Source organism: Bolinopsis microptera, chromosome 1, assembly GCF_026151205.1.
Source record: "Bolinopsis microptera isolate Bmic1 chromosome 1, MBARI_Bmic_1.0, whole genome shotgun sequence".
NCBI lineage: Eukaryota > Metazoa > Ctenophora > Tentaculata > Lobata > Bolinopsidae > Bolinopsis > Bolinopsis microptera.
This window is the reverse complement of record NC_087072.1, coordinates 232,496-256,774: the sequence shown is the minus strand read 5'-3', so window position 1 is coordinate 256,774 and position 24,279 is coordinate 232,496. Positions and strand designations below refer to the sequence as shown.

Below are 24,279 nucleotides of genomic sequence, written 5' to 3'. Positions count from 1 at the left end.
TGGCATTTTCCTTCTCCAAACATTTACAGTATCATTACTATTAGACAGCAGGTAATTGCAATGCTCGCACTTGTGCGTGTCTTTATAAATACCATCGCAAATACACGTGTAAATGTGTAAAGGCGCACGTGCAATTGTAAAGGCGCACGTGCAATCGTAATGTGTAAAGGCGCACGTGCAATTGTAATGAGCCATTTGAAAGATTTCAATTAAAACCGTCAATGCACGTGTTATGCGAGGGTTGGAAAATGTGGATTGTGTAACTGTTCTACTGTTCGGTTAATTTGGGATACTTCGTCACAACTATGATTACCACGCCATGACCGCTGTAAACTTCTAGTTCCATTTTCAAGGTATGTTGATATAAATTATATGCTTCAATATTATTAGTGTGGTGTGTGGTTTTTTTTAAACTTTGATCTTACTAATATAGCTACTGTTTAAAATATTTCATATCCCCAGTCAATCGTTTAATGTTTTTTTTGGGTCTGAAGAGAATAAAATCCGAATTTTTCTAAAGGAATCTTAAATTCAAAAACATGGTTATATATAATTAAACTACAGTGGAATTTTAATTAATGCTATCATCAAGCAAATTACAAATTTGTGATTCTAATGAGACTATATAATAACCCTTGTAGTACTTGCTTTTCTTTTAAAAACCATAATCTCTCTTAATAAGAACCGTATTATTAGCGATTAAGTGACAGTTGATAAATTCTTATAAATAGGCTGATGAAATCTTAAACTTTAAATTCAAACAAACCTTCATCTTATGATCACAATATATTTTCCTGTCCAAAGTCAAAACTTGCACACTATTTTTAGCGTTTCTTCGATCAATTAAATAATTTGGAGTAGTCCAGTGTTTCAAAGTGACCAATTAAAGTAATTGGCACCCTGCCAGGCTCTACTTGTCACATTCTCCATTCTTAAGAAAGGACAGTTAAATTTTAACTCTTTATAATTTCTAATAAATTTCTTTGCTAGTAGACTCTTAGAATATAGTATAAGGATAGCTTTCATAACCTTGTAAAATGTACAAACACTTAATAAAGTATTATTATTAAAGCAAAAGAATATGATATAAACATTGAGTAACACGTTAAAGGTGTGTGTGAAGCGAACCTCGCTTTCAAACAAAAGATTTTGGCAGATCACTGTAGATATTATAAATTAGCCTCTCAAAAAGATATGGTCCACCGTTAAACATTGTTACCAAGGTAACCGCACAAATTCAATAGTCCACACTTACAAACACATCATGCAAAAGATCTAACAAAAATTTCAAAACTTACTAAGCTACTGTTTTTCATAGACGTCTCAGTTATATTAATAATGCATTCAAAGCAACTAAGCTACACCGAAAACTCTATTATATATTTAAATTTAATACTGTATGTTATATATCACCAATAGACCTCGAAATTCAACATTATAATATTAAATAAATCATTATATTATACCGCGATTTACTCTTGGCTTGCCAATTTCGCTTTTGTCTAACAAATTGATAAACTATGAATGGCTATTTTGAGCGGAAATCATTACTAGGCTAATGTTCGTGGCTGTTGCACCGTTTTACCGGTTTAGAGAGACATTGGGTTTGTTATTGACCCCTGGCCAAAATGGTTCCCAACATATCATTTTTAACTGAAGGTTTAAATAGCAGCATATATTTGAAAATTGAAGTTCATATTATGATATTTTGTAGAATTACAATTTGCACATTTCAGAAAAGTCCTTTATAATCTGCAGAATCTAAGAAGGTCCACCATAAAACCGAGAATCCAGATACAACCAGATATATATAATGATATCTTATACTCGCCCAGTTATCTGTACATACCAGAATAAAGTTAAGAACTGTAAACAAATCACATTTCGTGGCACAAAATACTGTATAAATGTGATGTTATCCATAAATATGCCGACAACAATAAGCTTGTGGGTAAAAGTACCATTGCTTCGACAAGATCTCCAAAAAATGATGAAATTGCTTAATAAATGATGATATCAAATTTTACAAACAATTTTGTAGTTGAGGTATCAAATAAAGTAAAATTTGTAAAAATTCTAATATTCATTGTGATGAGCTAGATCTACTAAGTCTCCCGGACTACCGTGCGTAGGTTCCCGGACGCGGTTCACATTTAGTTTCAGTTCAAAGTAAAGCACATTTCCCTTTGTCTTTCTTTCTTGGCTGTCTTGGGATGAGAACTGCTCTTATAGCTTCGTCAAACACGCTCTTCAGTCCTGTAAATGATAGTGTCAATAAAATATCAGTTTTAGGGTTAATGTTTCATTACAATTTCTGATGTAGTCAATAAAGGTCGAGTACACATTGTTTCAAAGTTCAATAATAAGAAAAAAGATGTGTTTATTCAGAAGATCACATGATGAGGCAACAGTAAGTTAGTTACAAAGTATAACATAGTGCACTATGTAGTTACCTTTCTGGGTGAGGGCTGAGCATTCCAAATATCTTACAGCACGGATATCTTTAGCCATATTTAACCCCTGAAATATTAACTATTAAACTCGTTGGTTTTAGGACGTTGACATAGAAACAACAATGAATAAATATTATGTATCGTAAATGATAACACTTTGCATTGTAGATAATTCTAAAAAACATTCTTAACACATCATTATACAATGTACTTGATGAGAGTGACATTACAATAATACCTGGGTGTAAGTAATAGGACTTAATCTTTTCTGTTTTAATCCCTCGATGGTGTCCCTGTCGTCACGGAGATCCAGTTTAGTTCCAACCAGAATAATGGGAGCATTTGGGCAGTGGTGTGTAACCTGAACACATTGCATTTTCAGTGACTTTAGAAACCAGATTGAAGGCAGCCAGAAATTTAAAGAATTAACAATTAAAGTATAAAAATATCCTCAACTTTAAGCATCAGAATTGCTTTTAAAGTTTTAAATGATTCAGGACACTGCAATTCAAAACAAATTCTAACCTCAGGGTACCACTTTGCCTTGACGTTCTCATAAGAAGCCGGAGAGATGACTGAGAAACAGATCAAGAAAACGTCAGTTTGTGGATAAGACAAAGGTCTCAACCTGTCATAGTCCTCCTGGCCCGCTGTATCCCACAGACCTAGGTTGATAGGGCGCCCATCCACCATGACATTGGCACTGTAGTTGTCGAACACAGTGGGGATGTACTCTCCAGGAAAAGCATTGGTTGTGTAAGAGATCAGGAGGCAAGTTTTACCGACAGCGCCATCACCCACCACTACACACTTGATTGCTTGCATTGCTAAGGTTGAGTTGATGTTAAGACAACATTCCATATAAAGGTGAAGTTCTATTTAAATTGATAACAATCACGTTGTTGCCAAATGAGAGTACACTGAAATCCTGCAATTGCACACTGCAATGTACATTTAAACCTAATGATACTGTAGTACACTGTGAGCTGTTCATTCAAGTAAAGATAAAAGCCTTAACACCAATTTTCTGTACAAGAATAGGGTGAAAAAAGTCATCAATCATATCCAATCACAATCCAGGAATGCCATTATTCCTTTACTTGGCAATCCAGTTTTTTCACTCATCGCATTATGCACCAGATGGATTCTGCACCTGCTCAGACGATAGGATATGTACCATGCAGTCTCTGCTGAATTCGGCAGAAGATTGGCAATGTCAATATGCAGGAATGTGAGAAGACACAATTCTGCTGTATGGCTCCGACAATTGCAGTGCCCCCAAGTCGAGTTGCCAATCAAACAGCCAGCTGAAAGTATACAAATACACCATCCTTTTGTATAGTTCAAACGAATCTCTCTTTTTTTTATGAAAAAGTATTCAAATAATATACACATATATAATGATATACACATAATATACACAATGACCATGACCATAGATAAAATCAAATTTTTAAAAAGTCATTATCAATTATATAAAATAAAGATCATTCAAACAATATTATACATACAATTAAATCAAGTGATGCAATCGGCAGAGCACAATGCATAGGTAACGGAAATGGTACATTGCTATCAATAAAACTTTAAACAATCAAATATATACAAATCAAGAAAACAACAATTTTATTTAGTATCAATTAAAGCACACAAAAATATATTTCATATATATATAACTAGCACGAACTTTAGATCAGATATCTTAGGGGACTTGGAGTAGCAAGAGATTGACTAGAAGGTATATAACTTTTACAAAGATACGTCGAGAAGAATCCAGGGTGATACAGGATCGGAGAGTGCAGACCAAAAGTTTACGCACCCACCTTTGCCTCCTGAGTTCTTGGTTGGATAGAAATTTATGCAAACTTGGTCGTTTATACTCCAAGTCCCTTTCTTAAAAGAAGTAGTATTAACTATGTCTAGAGTTAGCTTCGTTCAATAATAACAATATCAATATAATCAATATCAATATAATCAATATCAATATCAGATAAACCTACCGAATAAATTATTAAATATCAATTAATTCATTCCGATAAAAATTTTTATAAATTTAGATGTTTAACTTATCTAAAAACATTACAACAAATGGTTAAAAAGCGCCCAAAATCGATTTGAAAGATTTTCTGTCTATAGTACAATCATGATAGTAATAGTAAGTGTGTGCCGCTGGCTGCAATTAGATTTGATTACTGCAATTTGAAATTGTTTGGAGTCCAAGTATCTTTTAAGTCAGCTGCCTGTGCTTGTATTAATAGAGCTTTGGTTCTCAGTTTTATCAAGCTAATGGACGTTTCTAAGCAATTGCTTGAAGTTAAAATTTTTCTATGAACAGCGTTCCAAAGCTTGGCTGCATTAAACAAAAAGGTGTTTGATTTATTTAGGAGAATAACCATTAGACTCGTTGCACGGTTTGAAATGTTGATAGCCTCATAAAGGGAGTATGGGCAGTGGTACTTGATAATCTTAGAGAATTCTAAAATACAGTGATATTTGTACAAGTTTTGAGCCGTAAGAATTTTTAATCTATTAAAAATGGGTTTTGTATGCTCCTTTTCAAAGTGTTTATGGTCTAGTTTTTGCATACCGTATGGTCTAGTACGTGCACATGTTGATTGTTTATCTAAATATGAGTCAAGGTCGCCAAAAAGGATCCTTATACAGTGCTTCTGTGTGATGAAAAGACTATCATTGGACCGTTCTTTGAGGACAACACCCCAAACACTTATACCATAACTGAGATGTGATTCAAAAAGAGCATTATATATTTTCAAATATAGTTCAGAAGGTATCGAGTGCCGAATTCTGCAGATTGCACCAGTCATAGATCTCAGTTTTTTACGGATGTAGTGCATGTGGGCAATCCAGTTTAGCTTACTATCTATAACAACACCTAAGAATTTGGTATCCTTGACTTTAGTAATAACCTTACCATTGATGAATATTGATCTAGATTCATCTAGCAGGATAGCAAATGGTCTGGTCCGTGCACAGGTGTCATCATATTCAGAGGCAGGTTTAAAATGTATGTAGCAGCATTTGGACATGTTGATATGAAGTAGATTACATTTCATGTAAATCGAGACATGTTTAAGTACTAAGTTGGCTTTTTTGTATGTTGCTTCTCTAGATGGTCCTGATATGAAGATATTAGTGTCATCAGCATAAAGTACAAATTTCACCTCACTGTCTGAAAAGCAGTTTACTATATCGTTCATATACAATAGGAAGAGTAACGGCCCTAGAATTGACCCTTGCGGTACTCCAAATTTCACGTCCATTGTTTCTGATGGTACATCGTTATACATAACATACTGCTTTCTGTTAGTCAAATAGCTTTTTAGTAAGGTAAGTGCTGTGCCCCTAATACCGTAGGAATTTAATTTGCATAAAAGAATATCGTGATCAAGGGTGTCGAAGGCTTTGCTCAAGTCAATGAATATCCCTAGGACATGTTTATTGCTTGCCAGAGACTTAGTAACGGAGTCTATAGATTTGTGTAGAGCATGGGTGGTAGAATGGCCTTTTCTAAATCCAAACTGTGAGTCTGTTAGTACACCTTTAGATGTGAAGAAATTATAGAGGCGTTTATAAATGACCTTCTCGAAGATCTTTCCAAATAAAGGTAATATTGATACAGGCCGATAATTTTCAATGCATTCTTTATTGTCTTTCTTGTAAATAGGAATAACTTTACCAGTTTTAAAAATACTTGGGAATGTACCACTTTGTATACATGTGTTGTAAAGCCTAGCCAAGGTACCAGCAATGAGCTTGGCCGGTTTTTTTACAACAACTATAGGTATGTCACTCGCCTTACCATTTTGAAAGTCTCGGATCACCTCTATAATTTCTTCTTCATTAGTTTCTTCCAGGTATATGGAGTCAGATACCGAATTAGACATAAACTGAGCAAATGATTCTACTGGTTCCAGAGAAATACTATTGTTTGACAGTACATTTTTATTGAGATTACTTGCAAGAGATGTAAAATATTCACAGAATTTGTTAGCAATTATTCGTCTGCAAGTAACTCTCTGGCCATCTATGACAAAATCGTCCTTACATCTAGACAAATTTTTGCCACGGAGTTCATTTATAATTTCCCAAGTCTTTTTTGAGTTCATGCTGTACTTCTCGAATTTTTGAGTATAGCACATGGCCTTTGCCATCTTTATTGAGCTCTTGAGAAACTTGTCGAATTCCTTGTAGTAGATGTGCTTGTTTGGATCCCCATCAGGTAGTTTTAATGTACAAGTCTTCTTCCATTCGAAATACAACCTAGCTTTCTTGTCGATGGAGTTAATGAGGCCCTGGGTGATCCAAGGGTTGGTTATGCTGTTACGTTTAGTGGTTCTAGGAGTTAGAAGTTTGCAAGACAAATCTATCTTTTCTTGAAATAACTGCACGAAAGAGTCAAATGTGTTACAGCTGTGGTGGAACCTATCTATATCGTTTTCTATTTCAAGACAGAGCTTCTCTAAGTTAGCATTACTATAGTCGTAGTGTATAGTAATTTTGTCTGATGAATCAGGTGTTGGCACAGAGTCAGGGGAAAGTTCAATAAGAGTGAATATAGGGTGATGGTGGGAGATCTTGTCAGATATCACACCAGAAATAAGGGATTGATCTACGACATTGGTATGGATATTGTCAATACAGGTCCTGGAACAGCCAGGCATTTGGTGAGTTGGTACTGATATGGTTGGTATGAAGCCGTTGTTGAATATTATTTCTTGGAATTTGTCCTCTGATGGAGATGGGTCGTTCAAAATGTTAACATTGAAATCACCAAGAATATATACTTTTTTGCCATTCAGTTTTGAGAGAATACATTCATACGCTTTGTTGAACATCTCAAGTGATGCGTTTGGGGGACGGTATATAACCCCTACGACAGTTGGATCTTGCAAGCTAGTGATAGATACAAACAGTGATTCTATGTGTTCATTACAGAGAGATAAGTCAGTGATTTTGTTAAAGTTAAGGGAATCGTGTAGGTAAAGACACACTCCTGACCCTTTACCCTTGAACTGGTTTTTCTCTTGGCAAAAGTAGCGTGATTGGTAACAGGAGGAGTATCCGTTAAGCTGATACAGAGTTCCATTTTCGGGATTAGTGTTTGTTTCTGCAAGGCCGATAACAGAGAATTTGTGGTCGATACTAGACAATTCAACTGCAAAGTTGTCGAAGTTTGATGCATTTCCATCAATATTTAGAAATAATTTGGACAAATATTTAGCTGAATTTTTAGGTAGGATGGTGGCATTCAACTCTGTTATTGAGAATGTTTTGCAATTTTCAAGAATCTTTGAGCTATTGTAGATAGATTCAATATAATTAACTGGCTCATCATCAATGAGGCCATTGTTTGCAAAGTGGGGAGCTTGGTAGAAAGGGTTATACCGAACGATATCATTGGCATCAGTGCATATTTTGCAGTATGTTGCATCTCGAAATTTGACTATGTTATCATCAGTTTTGCATTTTTTGTGCATTATCTTGTCACACATCTGACAAGTTATGAATGGATGTCCAGCACGCACAGGTCTATTGCAGCAGCAGCAAATTTCGCATATTAGTTTGGCTATCATGACATAACTACGGATCTACGAGAACGTGGGGAAAATCTTTTTTGGGCCTTGGTAACATCACTGAACAACCTCCCATCAACGGGGCTACCTAGGATCTTATGTGCAATTGCCCGGGAGAGTTTAAAGATACCGCTTGACCCCAGGTGGATTGGGTCATCCGGCTTCTTGTATCTACAAAACTGCTTGTCCAGTAGACCCTCCTCATCAACAAAATTATCAAAATCTAAAGTGCCTATTCTAGTATTAGTATTACAGTACCCAAATAATAAACTATTAAACTCCATGGCTCTGTCATTCAGCCAGGAGGACCTAGTTGGAAGGATGGGTGAGACAATAACTTTAGAATATGGACACATATCACAAATATTCTTGAGCTTCTTCGTCAGCTCATTAGCCCAATGTTTAACATCACCCCCTCCCCTCTTGATATTATTTATACCACAGTGTACTACAACGTTCTTGTATCCAACACAAAGAACAGGGTCTAACTGATCTATTGTGAAACATTCGATTCTTTTCCCAGGCAGCTTGTGTCCAAATGTTCCTTTTCCAGCCCCAAATTTGAGGAACCGGGTGTTTGAATCACCGACAATCAAGGTCGCATTGATGCTCCTGCTTACGTAGCGGAAGGTAATACTGTATCTTAAGTCCCTCTTTTCTGTGCTTTTATCAATTCGGTGGTCCCAAAGAAACTGGGACTGTTTGCTCATGACATAGAGACTACGTCCCTCTATTGTCTCTACAACCTCTCCTTCAAGCTGGTCCTTTTTTGTGAATTTTACAGAGCAATCACCACCTAAGGATACTGTAAATATGGAACTATCATGGACCAGTGATTGCTCGTTATCAGAGTGCTTAGGAAGAAAGCTGTTCCCATCAGTGTACCGATTTATCAAGCACTGATTGATTGTTGAACTAGGACATTCTTCCTTTATCTTGGAGACAAGCTTATTAAGAACCTCAGGAAATTCTGTTGATGTCGGTTTTTCAGCTTTAGCCCCCGGGTACTGATAAGGTTCGCCAAAGCTCACAACCCCATGTCCATTTTCGGAGTTACTATCAAAGGCTTCCTTCTGTTGGTCTAAGAAAACTGAAAGCTCAGAGTTCAATTTTTCATCTACAAATTCTGGGACATACGACAGAATGTGCTTGGACTTAGGGTCGTCTACACTTGCATGCTTCTGTGCATCTAGGAGAAGCTGTTCTTGGTCCATTTCACATGGTGCGGGTGACCCTATATTAAAAGGAGGCATGGGCAGATCAGGGGTGGAAACATTTGATGACCTACTGTTTTTAAAACAGTTTATGTCAAGTTTGAGCTCAGCAAGCTTGCTGTTGATGGAGTCGAGAGTTCTGAGATGGCTATCGTTGTCTTTAAGGTTCTTGATGGACTTCTGAATGGCTTCTAGAGAATCTTGTAGAGAGCTACCATCCGAGGTAGTGTGAACCATTGGCATGCTCAAGCTGCAGGGAGCTGACAAGTAGGAAGAGGACTTGACTTCGTTTTCACATCTCTGTCCACTTACTACAGCACAAACACTTTCAGCAAGACCTAGCAGGGATAGGAGACCTTCTGCTAAAGTTAGTTTGTTCAGGGATGAACAACTCTTGATCATGGCTGGTGTAATGATCGCAAACTTGTTTACTTCAAGTTTCAGGATACTGCAAATGTTAATCTTGATTAAGTCTACCTCTGAGCGTAGGTTCTGTGCGTGGGTTAACAGATAGGTGTCGAGGGGAGCAGATCTATTTGAGAAGAAACTAAGGAGACTGCTGACATTTTTGTCTTCTTCTGAGTCCTGATTTTCTGAATGAATTAGTTTATCGACATCTCTAAGCATTTCGTCAATATTTTCAATGACTGAAGCTGAGGAAGTGGTGGGTGTATCCTGATGGGGAACCGTAGTGGATGAAGTCTGGTCTGCAACAGGTTGAGGTTTCTCACACTTTTCTTGAGTGTCAGTGGGGGTTTCCATCATGGTGAAGAGGCAATGGGGGTACCAGGCAGACCAGGGGGCACCTTCACGTCCAACTAGCACACTCACTGAAAAGAAAGAAGAGCAGAAAGCAGTTTGAAATGTTCTGTTGTGGAAAACAATGAAAGTGTAAACTGGATTAGTCAAAATGATTCAAAAGATTGGAAAATTGAACAGACTGACGGACTACGACACATGGGACAAGAGAGTGAGTGAGTATGAAAAATATGAGGTGGTTGGACTGGCAAGCCCTATCATTTAATCAGAATACATTACATATAATCCATAAGCCATATATATGTCAGCCTGTTCTTGGAGCGCAGCCCCAAAAGTTATCAGAAGTGAAGTTCAAGTTTTAAGTTTAAAATTCTTTCAACACTATCTACACATTAATCAGGGTTGTCCAATTGTCCAATTGTGGATTGTGGTGTGAATGGAGTTATACATTGCCAAACAGAAACATTATTCACTACAACTACTTAACTTCTTAACATGTTAAGAGTGCCAGTCTTCTGTTTCAGCACCCCCTGGACCATCATAGTACCCCCGATGCAGTTGACTTTAGCAAGCCATGGACATATTGGACATCCTCAAATTATTTGTTATATAGTAGTGTTGAAAGTATTAAAACACATCATCTACTCCATCATCGGGGCAAGGATGAGGTTGTACGATACTTCTGATAGAAGGGTCTCATGTTTGATGTCAATCTTCTTTCCTCTGTACCGACGAAGAATACAAGGATACAAGGATACAAGGATACAAGGATACAAGGATACAAGGATACAAAAGCTATAATTATTTTATTGAGTTCACAATAGTTATAATTCTGAAATAATTTAGAAATACACAATTCTAGTTATTTACAAATGTGTAGAGATAAAATAAAAATGTTTTGTCATACTATTTTTCTTTGAATAGATCGAATTTGTAGAGTTCGATCTTATTTTGAGGTCCTATAGCATGCATTATAGACAACGCAAAGTTTTGTTTAACGGGTGATACTCGTAAAATAGTTGTTCCAAATATAAAACCGTCGGGCGTCGGTGAGTCCAACTCGGCGGGAGTTTTTGTAGGATATATATAAACCTACAAACTTTCGAGAGTTTAGAAAAAGAGAAAATTACTTATTAAAAAATTACCAAACGTTTTTACAATTTTTTGGACACTTTTGATTTTTGGGATGTCAATTATGCTTGTAAAAATTTGGACGGTAAAAACTTGTCTATCGTTAATATATATAATGGACTACTGATTAGCTTGGTGCACGCTACTTTGTAGCATTTGCCTCGAGCTACGTTTCGAAAATGGAAAAGAACACTTCGAGAAAAAATCGGTGCGCGCTACTTCGTAGAAATATATGCAAGTAACATCCGTCAATTGAATGAAAAAAGTTATTTAATTAATGAAGTTATTCTGAAAGAAGATTTAAATTTTTGCTTTTGAATAAACAAATTATTACTGGTATGGGCGCGCGCCGCGCGGCACTCAGCCTGTCATTCCGCCGAATCTTTATTTTACGTTTATACAAATTTTAGCCTGGGGTCCCCAGCTGTAAAATATAAATTTATTAAAGGTTTAGTTGTTAAAGATTACAAAATTGTACTTTCGATTGTGAAAAATGTTGTTATGATCTGTGCTGATATATATATATATATAAATACTCATCTACAAAGCATGGATAAGACCAAATAACAACAATTATTGCTCTTAGAGGAAAAAGGGGGATAAAAAGTAGTAGTGCAGTTAAAATATCAGATTTAGATATAAATTTAGAGCCAACAAATTGAATTGGCTATTTTTATTACTTAAAGGGTTTTTTATAAAATTTATTAAGACTTTTATTGAATTTTTATATTGAGTTTTTTATAGAAATAATATTGATAAAGGGACTTTTTTGTCACTACAGCTTTATCATTTTAAGACATGAATCGAGCACTAACATTAAAACTGTCAACATTTATTTCCAATGTTGTCTTTATAGAGTTTGACATTTACTGATCATTAATTGAAATTGTTGATAAGACATAGAAGGCACCAAACAGATTTGGTATGCTGATGACTCAGCTGCAGGAGGAAAGTTAGTTGGGCTGCAAAAATGGTGGAAAACTTTGTGTCGCAATGGACCAGGGTTTGGATACCAGCCAAAACCTGCCAAGACATGGATAGTGGTGAAGCCTGATTTTGAACAAGCTGCAAAAGAGATGTTTCCTGATGTCAACATCACAACGGTTGGGAAAGGGTATTTAGGCAGTTTTATTGGGTCAATAGAAGGGCATCACAGCTTTATAGACCAGAAAGTGGAGGAATGGTGTCGTGACGTGAAGCAATTAGCAGGAATTGCATCAAGAGAGCCTCAAGTTGCATACTCTGCATTTGTATATGGACTTTCGAAAAGATGGAACTATGTGTGTAGGACTACACCTGAGATAGCAGATAGACTTCAACCACTCGAACTTACCATCAGAGAGGAGTTCATTCCAGCAATCCTTGATAGAGCATTTAGTTGCACTGACACTCTTAGAGAGACCTTTTCTCTACCACCAAGGTATGGAGGGCTGGGTATCCCTATTATAACAGAACTGGCCAACTCAGAGTTCCTGTATTCAGTCAAAGCTACAGTTTTGCTAAAAACGGCTATACTAAGCCAAGAGGTAAACTATCTTGAAGACAAGGATAAAAGCCATGAAATCAAGACATCCATCAGTAAAGATCGCAATGAGTATTACACCAGAAGACAGGAGGCAATTCAGGAGTCTCTGCCACAAACATCTAAACTTATGTTACAGCTAGCAGCAGAGAAGGGTGCAAGTTCCTGGCTAACCACCTTACCACTCAAAAGCTATGGTTATCTCCTGAATAAGCAACAGTTTTCAGATGCTATAGCTTTAAGATATAACCTGAAGCTGAAAGATTGTCCAAAACTTTGTACTTGTGGTGATTCCTACTCCGCAAACCATGCCCTCACGTGTAAACTTGGGGGTTATGTGACCTTGAGGCATAACTCACTTCGAGATACAATAGCTAATATCATGCGGACAGTCAAATGCAAAGACGTTCAGACAGAGCCCCCTCTTCTTCCAGTCAGCGGCATGCAGTTACCACGAGGTACAGTAACTGGAGATCAAGCCCGACTAGATATATCAGCAAGATCAGTTTGGAATGCGTTGGAAAGAGCATTTTTTGATGTAAGAGTGTTTCACGCTCCTGCTCCAACCAACGCCGCTAAACCAATTCCTATGATGTATTTGGCTCACGAGACTGAGAAGAAAAGAGCATATAATGCAAGGGTCCTAGAAGTGGAAAAAGCTACCTTTACACCTTTAGTTTTCTCCACAACAGGAGGCATGGGAGTCGAAGCGCAACGCTTGATTAAAAAGCTTGCACAAAAGATGGAATCTCCAACGGGTCAGCGTTATTCAGACTCAGTTACATATCTTAGAAAGCGCTTGCGCTTTGAGGTATTAAAGACAACGGTTATTTCGATAAGGGGGGACAGAGGGCCCAAGTTGCGATATAAACCAGACAATATTGAAGATTTAGATTTAAATATTGAGCCCTTTGGCTAGAGAATAATTTCTTGAATATTTTCGATAATTTTTAATATTGGTAATATTAATGAATTGTAATTGATTGATATGTAATATTTAGGCCCGTGGCCAGTTTTCACAATTGTTGATAAGACCAAATTCAGAAAATTGTTTTCAATTGTGTGATCCAGTTGCGGCGCACGAAAGTTTAGGCAGGATAGCATCCAAAGGGGGTTTACCAGTCTGGTTTAAAACAAAAAAGGGGACCCTCAACCAATGTAGCCGAGACACCTCACAGCAAGTAGACTAAAGTGGCTCTTGCTTGTGTAAGGTGTATCAACTACCCACCGAAGCGGTGGATTGGGAGTCCCCTCTGGGATCATTCCGTCTGTCAAATTTACACAATATAAAAGCTACAATAAATTATTTATAAAATTTACATAAACAAATTCAAAATTTAGGAGACCTCATAGCTCGTCTTCTGAGGGACGATAACCTGTCTGATTGATGAGGTCGGTACTCATTCAAAACGAATTTCATTCGTTTTGTCACACTGGAAGTGCAAAAAGTAGGGGTAGTGTGATTCACAGGTAGCGTAATTCATACAGCTGGAAATCTTCAATTTTACAACACTGGTAGAGAAGCATATACGTGGCGATCTTATTAGTGAAACAAATTTTTTTTTTTTTTAGTGAAACAAATTTAAAATTTTATCCTTTATTTTACAATCATAATATGATAATATTTATAAGCCTCCGTTTTAAAAGTTTTAAATTTTAATACATTCACATTTCTATTTAAAATTCAATTTTATGTACAAGTCAATAACTGGCCGCCAAAGCCGCGCATTATTGAAGCTTCCAAGGTTACAACTTACAAGCGGTTTGGCAGATCATGGAGCAGGTATCTTTGGAATGAGCAGATCCTAAATCTGTTTTCAAAGAATAGATGTTGTTTGAGTGGTACTCATATTGATAATCTCCACAGTTCTTTTCTTCTGGAGGGAGTTAGACCATAGTTGTGACAAACTTCATCCGGGAAAAAAAGGGGGGGGGACTCCCAACACACCGCTTCGGCGGGTAGTTGAAGCACCGTTCACAAGCAAGGGCCACTTTGGGCCCCCCTGGAATCATTCCGTCCGTTATACACTATATAATAGTACAGTAAAATATCTACAAAATGTACATAAACAAATGTAGGAGACCTCTTCATCCAGATGACAAGAACTTTGAGACAGTTATGATTTCTAAACGTTTTTAAATGCGTGACATTTTTGGAATGTTTAGGAATAATTGATGGAACCAACTGTGTTTGTTAATAATATAGAGTATGATGGATATCTTATGTTTAATCCCCATCATCATCATTATTATATAGTAGTGGAAAGCATAATTAATTATATTTTCTGGGTGAATAGTATATTACCGTCTCAATCACAGATTTCTTGATCATTCAGCTGAGTCGACCAAGGAGATTTCACACAGATCTGTGTAATTTTGCTTAAATCCAGCGGATTCCTTAGCTCCATAAACTAAGTGACACCGAGTTTTGAACCCAATACCATCTGCTTCAGAAGTGCTCACCACTTTTGCAGCTCACGAGGCTGTGGTCACCTAGCAATTAGTGACTGAGATTAAATAAACCCATAATTACTTTCCTATTGCTTGACCTAGTGGTATTACTTTTATGTGTCAAAACAAATATGTTTATGCATCAGTATCCACATTTGATTGCCAACCCTTTCCAGCTATGATCAGTCTAAGCAAGCATCCACATATTTTTATTATTATTATTGGTAATTTGCTATTGATTGTGTTTGTATATTCGAGAATAGACCATTTCATGAGCTCTGTTGTTTTTAACTTCGTCATTATGGTAACCATTGCAATTCTTTAGAGAAGATGAATCCCTGAAGATGAGTTACTTATTACAAACATGAGCAAAATCGCAAAATGGTTGAAAAAAGAGCAAGAGAACTCCATCCTTACAAAAGTGAAGAACCTAAAAAACCAGAATCCCTGTGAGACGTGGGACCTGTTTGAGGAGATTGGTGATGGAAACTTTGGCACTGTCTACAAGGTGTGTACATAGCATATTGCACATATCCTATAAATGCTGCTGCAAGGTAGTCTCCAAGAAACCCAACACAGCTTCATGGAATTCCACTGAAACACATTAGGGTGTAATTCAACCCTTGTTCTTACCCAACCTTGACCCTTACCACACCCTTTACCCTGGCCTCGGAACCCTAATTCCGCCGTAATGTTTTGGTGGAATCTCAGAGGCTATGTTTGGCTTCTTGGAAAGTGTCTAAATGCTCATAAATTATCAAATATGTTTGTCAATACACTGACAGATAGCTGAGAATTACATTCCCTTTACCCAGTACATTTATGAACATTTGTCCCAGCAAGTTAATAATCCTAATTGACATCTTTCAACTCCCTAAATTCTAAAGAAGCCATCTTTCTTACATTGCAGATATATTATATAAGTATAAGCTTATTCCAGCCTCATTACAGTTGGCAGTAACGTAATATATATTCCGGGGTATCGTACTTTTTATGTGACAATTACTGGAACACATTAGTGCGTAGTTAGTTAGGGATTCCCGACAAACCGGAACTTGCAAACGAGGACCCGTAGCACACACTGTCACAGTGTAATGTAGCACAGTGTAATGTAGAGTGGCCCAGTGGCGTAACGAAAGATAGTATCTTTTCTTTGTTGCGCCGTCACACACGTGTCCATGGGACATTCTAGAAAACTCCTTCCAGACATCCTGATTCGTGTGTTTATCTCTCCTGATATATAAGCCGGTGTCGAACACAAAACCCTACTGAATGTTTATGTAGGGGGAATGGAGCTCGAGCCGCTTTTGTTTGGCAAGACTAATCATATCGCTTTTATAGTTTCCCAATGCGAAAGCCAAATTTGCTAACTTTAAGGTGAACAGTAATATTTGTAATAAATTACACGATGTGAAACCAACAGGAATCTTAAGACTTTTGTCTGATATCTAAGCAGACTATTATCGGCTCGAGAATTGAGCATAAATAGTCGTCTTTTATCCAGAAACCTAGGAGAATCAGGGACATCCTGTTGGCAATTTATGGGAGCGTCGACTTTACTGCTTTGATCACAGCCGTACGATACGCTGCGGAAGCGGCACGATCTGCTGATGCGCAATTCGTCCGGTCTGTACCTAATCATGACGGCTATACTAGGGTAAAAAATTTGCGCAATGAGACCTTTCAATATTATAGGATTATACTTTTGCGTGCCACCGTATTGAGGCCTGATTATTCTATGGGCTGAAAACCCATTGGATATCGGTAGTAGCTGTCTGAAAAACTAAAAGCGTATTAATGCTGTTACAGTAGGCCCCTCAACAGTTGAATACATCCCCAAGCCAAAAAGTGATGCTTGACGAGCATATATGAAACTAGCCATGTATTTAGGAACGACACAATGATGAACTGGCCGATCAAGCACTTTTTGGGATTTCCAGCATAAAATAACAACACCTGTTTCCAAACAGATTTTAAAGTTAAAGATTATAGACTTACCGTTGCCTAATTCTGAGGAGGAAATGGAACGCACACGTTGCCTATATGTTGTACGCGCGTAATACCAGAATTAACTGAAAACTGGAATGCTGAAAGGAATCTTATCGGCGTTCGGGGTTGGGGGAGGAATAATTTTGGTACGAACATCATTTTGTGTTCCCTTTTAAATACCATTTACCAGTGCAGAGAGTAGTTTCAGAAACGCAAATTCAACTTGCAAGATTAATTTAACTGGGTAACCTCGCCTCCAGGGCTTTTGCATTTATAAGTTAATCACAGTGATTTAACATTGAACATATTATGGCCGATTAAAATATGTCCTATAGCAGATAGGGCGGAATGACAGGTTTCAGCAAACGCCCAGGGAATTACAAGCAGCAATTCTGCTACTGCTAGTGCTATCTAGTATCACGGAGAATCGACGCAAATTTTTAGTGGTACCGTTGGCATGTCCATTCTGGGTCAGGTTTGTATATCCTTATATATGTTGCATGGATACGTCCTGCTTGCTGTTGGGCGTTGCTGCGGCCGAGGCTGGCTGGAATAATTGTCGGAGATCTCTTTGGCTTCGTACTCTCTTCACTTCTTTATCCGCACAAAACTGTTCAATCCGTGGGAGGCCTGTTATTAAATAAAGTTTGAACCCTCAATAAGCGTTTACAGTTTAGTTCTAAACTTTGGTAATGGAAATTGTAGTTTGTTGCTTTCTCATAACGATCGTCTATCGAATGATGATCAATAAACATCACGCGGTTTGCTACAATCAAGTTAGTATAAGGAGTCGTTTAATATCAGCAGAGGGTCTTCCAAATGCAAAGATTACGATTAGACATATAATATTGTAATTTTGGCACAATAGCCAATACTAATAGCGATACCCGATTTAACATTTAAACAATTTGTATCGTATTGCATGCAGTGTTTGTGTATCTGTAGTACTAGTTGGTAATCGCTTTTCTTGTCAAAAAGTTAATATTTGTTTTCCTTCGATTAGTTAAATTATTTTGTCCAATTCATATAATTTCTAATAATACAATATTGTTTTTGGACCATTTATACATGTCAATAAGTCCTGTGGCATGTAAGGCGCCAAAGACAAATTGCATAAAAGGGCTCGGGCGCAACTGCAGAAAACTGCCACTAAACTGCTACAACTGCCACTAACTTGCTACAAACTTGCCACTAACTGCTACAAACTGCACTAACTGCTGCAACTGCGCGCGCAGTGCGTCGGTGCGCGATTGTAGCAGTTTAGGGCAGTTCAGTGGCAGTTAGTGGGCAGTTTGTAGCAGTTAGTGGCAGTTTGTAACAGTTGTGGCAGTTTTGTGGCAGTTAGTGCTAGTTTGTGCAGTAGTGGCAGTTTTGTAGCAGTTAGTGACAGTTTCTTTGCACTTTGGCTTCCTGCCTGTGCTGAATAGATGTATTTACGGACGCTGATTCCGAATCATTCCTGTGAATAAGGTTAGAATGCTCGCCTGGCGAGATATTGGACGAAAAATTGTCGCAGATCACTTGATAGATTGACCAGTGTTAATGGTCTGGCCAGCGCGCGCTACACTGTCGTCTGGGACTAGTTGGAGTGTGCGGTTCTGGAACGTGGGAGGACTACAAATATTTGTGTAAAACGTTAGGCGCGAAATTTAAATATTGTATAACTCTATCATTTCATTACCCAGCGTGATTTTTACCGCGTCCAGAATAATGAAATGACGCCGCGCTATATCGTGAACCTTACAGTTTATTATATCTTATTTTTTATATTATTTATCTATTCTATACTACGGTATAGCTCGAATTAAGTTGTATCACCCACTCCGGTTTGGACCCCAATGTTAACCTTGCAGCAATGTGTCAGCCCAATATACTATGAAGTATGATCACACTTATTTTAATGAAACAAAAGAACCCATAATTAAATATATCAGATTATCGTCAACAGCAGCAGTTTCCGTGTGATGGGTTGTCCTTCTCCTTTCTGTGTCCCCGTCGCTTTGTTTTGTGAATTGTATTGTAAGTAGTGTTTTAATATTTAATCGAAGTAACTCGATAGTTAATATACCAAACACAAATACTTTTTTAAATGATCTGATTACTAATCGAATGTTATACGAACCAGACATTAATGATTAATATTCTTTAATAACCTTTTATATACATATATGTGTTAAACGATCCATGGCTATCTAAAATTCGATTAATGAATTTATATTAATTAGTGCTGCGTGCCCCTGTAATAAATATTCTGGGATTCAAATCACCCAATCGTGGCGATAAAAACATATTTTTGTGCTCGGCCGGTTTAGTTTGAGTTTGTGCTTTCTAAAGTGGTAAAATCGGTTGCTATGTAAAGCTCATGCAGCAACTGGCTCCTTTTTGCGAACTGCTTTTGGTTTTTGGCGCTAGCTCTACTTTTGGAACTGGCACGGGTACAATCGTAATATTATTATATCCTACGAAGTCAGCATTGCATAATTAAGTCGCAAAAACTCGTTTAAATCTTGACGATATCTTATAAATATATGTTTTAGGTTTAGGCGCGGGCACGTTATATGTATTATAGCTTCTTCATTTCTGTTTTCAGCGCTGTGTTGCTACACGCAGTATAGCATGTGGGTCAGCGCGGTGCGCGCTAAGCAGCAAAAGAGTTATAATTTATTTATTTTAAATTTATTTTTGTATCGCAAAAAAATGATGTTAAAGTTTTTAATATGACGTGAATTAATGCTTTTCCGTACCAGGCCTCATAGTATGCTCGTTAGAAAAACTATAAGAACATGCAAGCTTTCTTAAAAAAATTTTGTTTAGTCGGCGGACAATCGTTGGGGTTGTACTGGATGTAACAGTTATTATCGGATGTCTACGTATATTTATTTGATATAATTAATTCATTGTATATGGCAATGAAATTTTAATTTTGTCTTACTAAAAATTTGTTTTATACTTTCGTAGCACTTGCCATCGGGCCATTCACATAGCCACGTGTATACGCGTACTGCGTGAACGCGCTTGTTTCACAAGTTGAATACTACAGCGAGAGGGCTCCGGTTTAGAGCAATCGGGCCATTAACATTCGAGAGAAATTAGAGCCGGCGCGCGCACTTCGACGAAATTTAGACGAGTAACATCCGTCAAAAAATGTTTCTTGCAACCACCTGTAATAAATTTGCATGGTTGCACCATCGGGACCGCGCCAAATTTTAAATAAAGGTTAAACACTAATTAATAAATAACAACTAAACATTAACAATCAAAACCTGTGCCGTGCGTTTTTAAAAATAATGATCGCGATAATAAACTTAGTATTCGATAATAATAACCTGTGCAATTTTCTTTCAAATAAAACAACTCAGTCGAAGACCGGATAAATTTCGAATCGGTATGGTTAAACACAAAGGAAAACTCTTTTCAGTGCGCGTCAAACATAGTTCTAATATAAACTCTGCACTGCAAAATCACTAGGTTGAATAGATTCTGTCGGAGAGCTTTCTTTGGGATTTTCTTCCACCTCCAAATGAGTCATGTAGCTGTGGATGATTAGTCAGGAGAGCAGCCAGAGGAAATTCCGTTAACTGATATATATTAACTTTCTGTGAGACATTTACCAAATGGATTAAGTTAATGTTTGACAGCTTTTGAGGGTGATGATATTAGTAGGACCATTAATTCAAACTGTGCATTAAATATTCATCTTTGTAACATCCTAAAGAAGTAATAGATGTGTAGCGTTTATGATTAGTTGTGGATTAGATCGTTGTTCATTCCATTCCATGGAATGAGTAATATCAACAGATGGTAGTGGCTTGCTTGTTCCCTTTGATATTCCCAAAAACTCCACAGGAAGGAAAACGTCCTTGGGAGGCACATTTTATTAATCTTTGTTGTGAGTTGTCCATAACATTTAATCTAATCAGAGTTCGTTCTTTTCTCTATCAGCAATTTATTAGGTGGCATTCAATTCCCCATCCACCAAAAGTTAAGAAATATGGGAGTTGAGGTACTTTCCTTAATTTAATTTATGTTCTGAGGAGGAGTATACTGTTTAAATATAAGAGTCGAGTAGTGCCAGTTGAGTAGAATGAAATTAACATAGTATTTTGTATTATTTACTATGTGTTACAGTAAAAACCCTGATTTACCGCGGGTTTGGGGAATGCTCTAAAACCTGTGGTAAAACAGGGTTTGTGGTAAAATCAGGTTTGTGGGTATAAATCAGGGTTTCGGTTTTGGGTCCAAAATTGGCCTAAAAAGGGTGGGAAAAAGCGTTTAATCCATTGAGGGGATATTTTCTGTAGTCTTACGATGTTACTCGTAATTGATTGAAATAATTTTCGTGCACATACAGAATGCATGGTTAAATAATTTAATATTATGTAGACCAAGCTCTGTGCACGGGATGCTTCCTGGAAGAATCCAAGTTCTTTTAGCGGGGGCCACCTACCTAAAGCCAAATTGAGATATAATAATTCATAGTTCCTAGAGTAATAATCAGGAATCGAATACCAATCAAATAATATGTTCTATATGAGTAGTGACATATTTATATGCAAAATGCCAACCACATTCGTGTAAAATTTATTATAGACTTCAAATCCCATATCATCATTAAACCTCTCAATACCTAGTCCATATTATAGCCCAAGCAAAATTAAAATAACTTTTATATACCTTCTGTCATACTACAAAATTCAATTAACATTTGAATCTGTTGACAGAGTATATTAAATTTCTAGCTTAATGCAAGTGATATATTTTGATGCTATAATGAATGCCTAATGTGGTATCATTTGTCAATGTCCTTGTAAAAAAGTTCTGTACAAGAGGATTGAGTAACTATTATAGAAGAAAAACAGGAAGTTGTCGTCTGTTGTAAAATAATAAAATATCTAGATCTAAATTAATTATAAAATACATTAGTCAATTGTGTCGTCAATAATACTGTTTCAATATATCAAATGTTAAAAGTGGGTGATACAGTCACAAAAAAAAAAATACTTAAGTATGATAAAAGTTAATAAATTAAAAGTGGTCTATTAAAAACTACCACTAAGTATAATAGGTCAATAATTAAAAGTGGTTATAAAACTACCACTGTTTGGGAACCTTCTCAGTTTTAAAACATGTCAGTCCATGTGCAAAATTCATTCTGACTGTTAGGTGGTAAAAAAAAATGCCTCAGATAAAAGAATAGAAGTTCGTAGTTATCAGCTGCGACTATGATTGCATTGTTAAAATTGTCATATGAATGTGCTGTTATAATTGGGCTGTTTGTTGTAATAAGATGTAGTCGCTGTTTCTTATACGATTCAACTAAAGCTTTTAACATCGGGAGATTTCGTAGATCTGTTGGAACATTTTATTCCAAACATTTGCCCCCAAGTATTGAAAGTTTTTATGTGTATGTTGATCTATTTGAACATAAAGGTTGCTAGCTTTCGCCGCTCCTACTAACTCCTGATATGTAACTAATTTGTTCATTAACGTTATGTAGGGACATTGTCATGGATGATTCTAAACATATAATTTGACAGATGGATTTGTCGGCTAAGTGGAGTGGTAACCATTTCATGTCTCTATTAAACATTAGGCTGCTCTCTGTTTATGGAACGTTGAGAAGCTATTTTGGCTACCTTTTTGTACAGAGTGTAAGTTCATGCAAGTTTTGTCTTGCCAGCTCTCTTACAATAGATCGTGTCTCAATTAATCGATCTCGCATGTGGCAACATGAGTGCATTGCAAACATTTGTCCTTTATTTAATGGGTAGCAGTGCTTTTACATCTATCCCATGGCACCAATTCTCTCTCATGACCCTTCCTAATAAGTTGTAATCCTACATGGCTTTTGAAGTTTAATTACCGCTCTTGAAATAGAGAGCCAAGATATTTTGTGCCTCTTTGCTCGTCCTTGATTGTGAAGTTATCTCATTACAATCAAGGTTATTTCATCATGTTGGTCAAACAGAATCAAACATAGGAATTAGAATTAGAATTAGGATTAGATTCAACTTTACACAGCTCACCTGACAAAGGGGCGATACTTTACACAGTGCCGAGACTGTACAGTTAACAGTATACACGTTACAGAGACTGTACAGTATTATAATAAATGCTAATAAATGCTAATTAATGCTAATAAATGCTAATAAATGCTAATAAATGCTAATAAATACTAATAAATGCTAATAAATGCTGTACCTCTTCCATTCTCTATCTTGATGGCCAGGTTGAACTCCTTCATAACCTTGTCATTACAAGTTCCAAACCCTCTCCCAAAGAGCATACCGTCCTCTACATATCCCAACTCCCAACAATGGTCCTTTGCGTGGGGCCTGGAAACAAAGTCTATTTCATTGTCAGAATTATTATTATTATTATAAAACAGGATCTTACCGACAAAAATGATTCTTAAAAATACCTTAATGCGGTAAACTGTACCCTTGAAAAAGATTTTCCCAACATCTGTTGCATGCAGCTATATCTTTAATTTCGTTCAATTCATACAAGTTGTCCATTTGCAAACTTCTACTATTTAAATCACTTCTTAAAACCGATAACAAGTTCATTCTAGGTCTCCCCAATCTTCCAATGAATAAATTATCTGATTCAATAGCAAATGAGAGAGCCGTTTGGGCTGGGGTGTTCTCCATACTCCTGAGAATGTGTCCAAACATTTTCCACCGCTGGTGTTCAATACGCTTGGATAACTTTTCAACTTTGCACCTTTCATACAATGCTTTGTTGCTTATCATACCTTTAGGCCATTTGATGTTTAAAATGGACCTGAGGTGTCTACGATGGAGTGTGTCCATTTTCTCCATGGTTGCTTTCTTAGGACTCCAACTATTTGAGTTGTAAATCAATACAGATACAACTTGAGCATCGTATAACCTCAGCTTTCTTTCAAGGGATATTTTCTTACCAGACAGCCAAACTTTTTCAAAGTTCTTAAAAGCAATCTCAGCTAGGATTCTTCTTCTTTGAATGTACTTCTCAGTACACAGTAAGGAACCTAGTGACTTGTTACTTCTCCATGGTTCGTTATTAGCTAATGGCTGACCGTTTGTATCTTTATCAGATTTTGTCGCTAGGTAGAAGGTACTGAATTCAGTTTTACTTTCATTTACTTGGAGGTTCCAGTCTTTGAGAATCTCCTTCACTGT

General features: G+C 36.9%; 2 protein-coding genes and 1 long non-coding RNA gene across 3 annotated transcripts in view; 1 reads left to right on the top strand and 2 right to left on the bottom strand.

Moving 5' to 3' along the window:
• Positions 1 to 24,279, bottom strand: part of LOC134816918 (transcription activator BRG1-like) — a 762,051-nt gene that overhangs the window by 544,897 nt on the left and 192,875 nt on the right. The window lies entirely within an intron of this gene.
• Positions 510 to 3,396, bottom strand: LOC134815606 (ras-related C3 botulinum toxin substrate 1-like). The gene is made up of 4 exons (XM_063824159.1): positions 2,979 to 3,396; positions 2,692 to 2,814; positions 2,454 to 2,520; positions 510 to 2,256 (listed from the first exon to the last, which is right to left on the bottom strand). Exons 1-4 carry the CDS (start codon positions 3,312 to 3,314, stop codon positions 2,165 to 2,167), a joined length of 618 nt encoding a protein of 205 aa, XP_063680229.1. The 5' UTR covers positions 3,315 to 3,396; the 3' UTR covers positions 510 to 2,164.
• On the top strand, positions 4,733 to 5,464 carry LOC134823645 (uncharacterized). The gene is made up of 2 exons (XR_010161317.1): positions 4,733 to 5,023; positions 5,212 to 5,464. It is a non-coding gene; the product is annotated as an uncharacterized LOC134823645 (long non-coding RNA).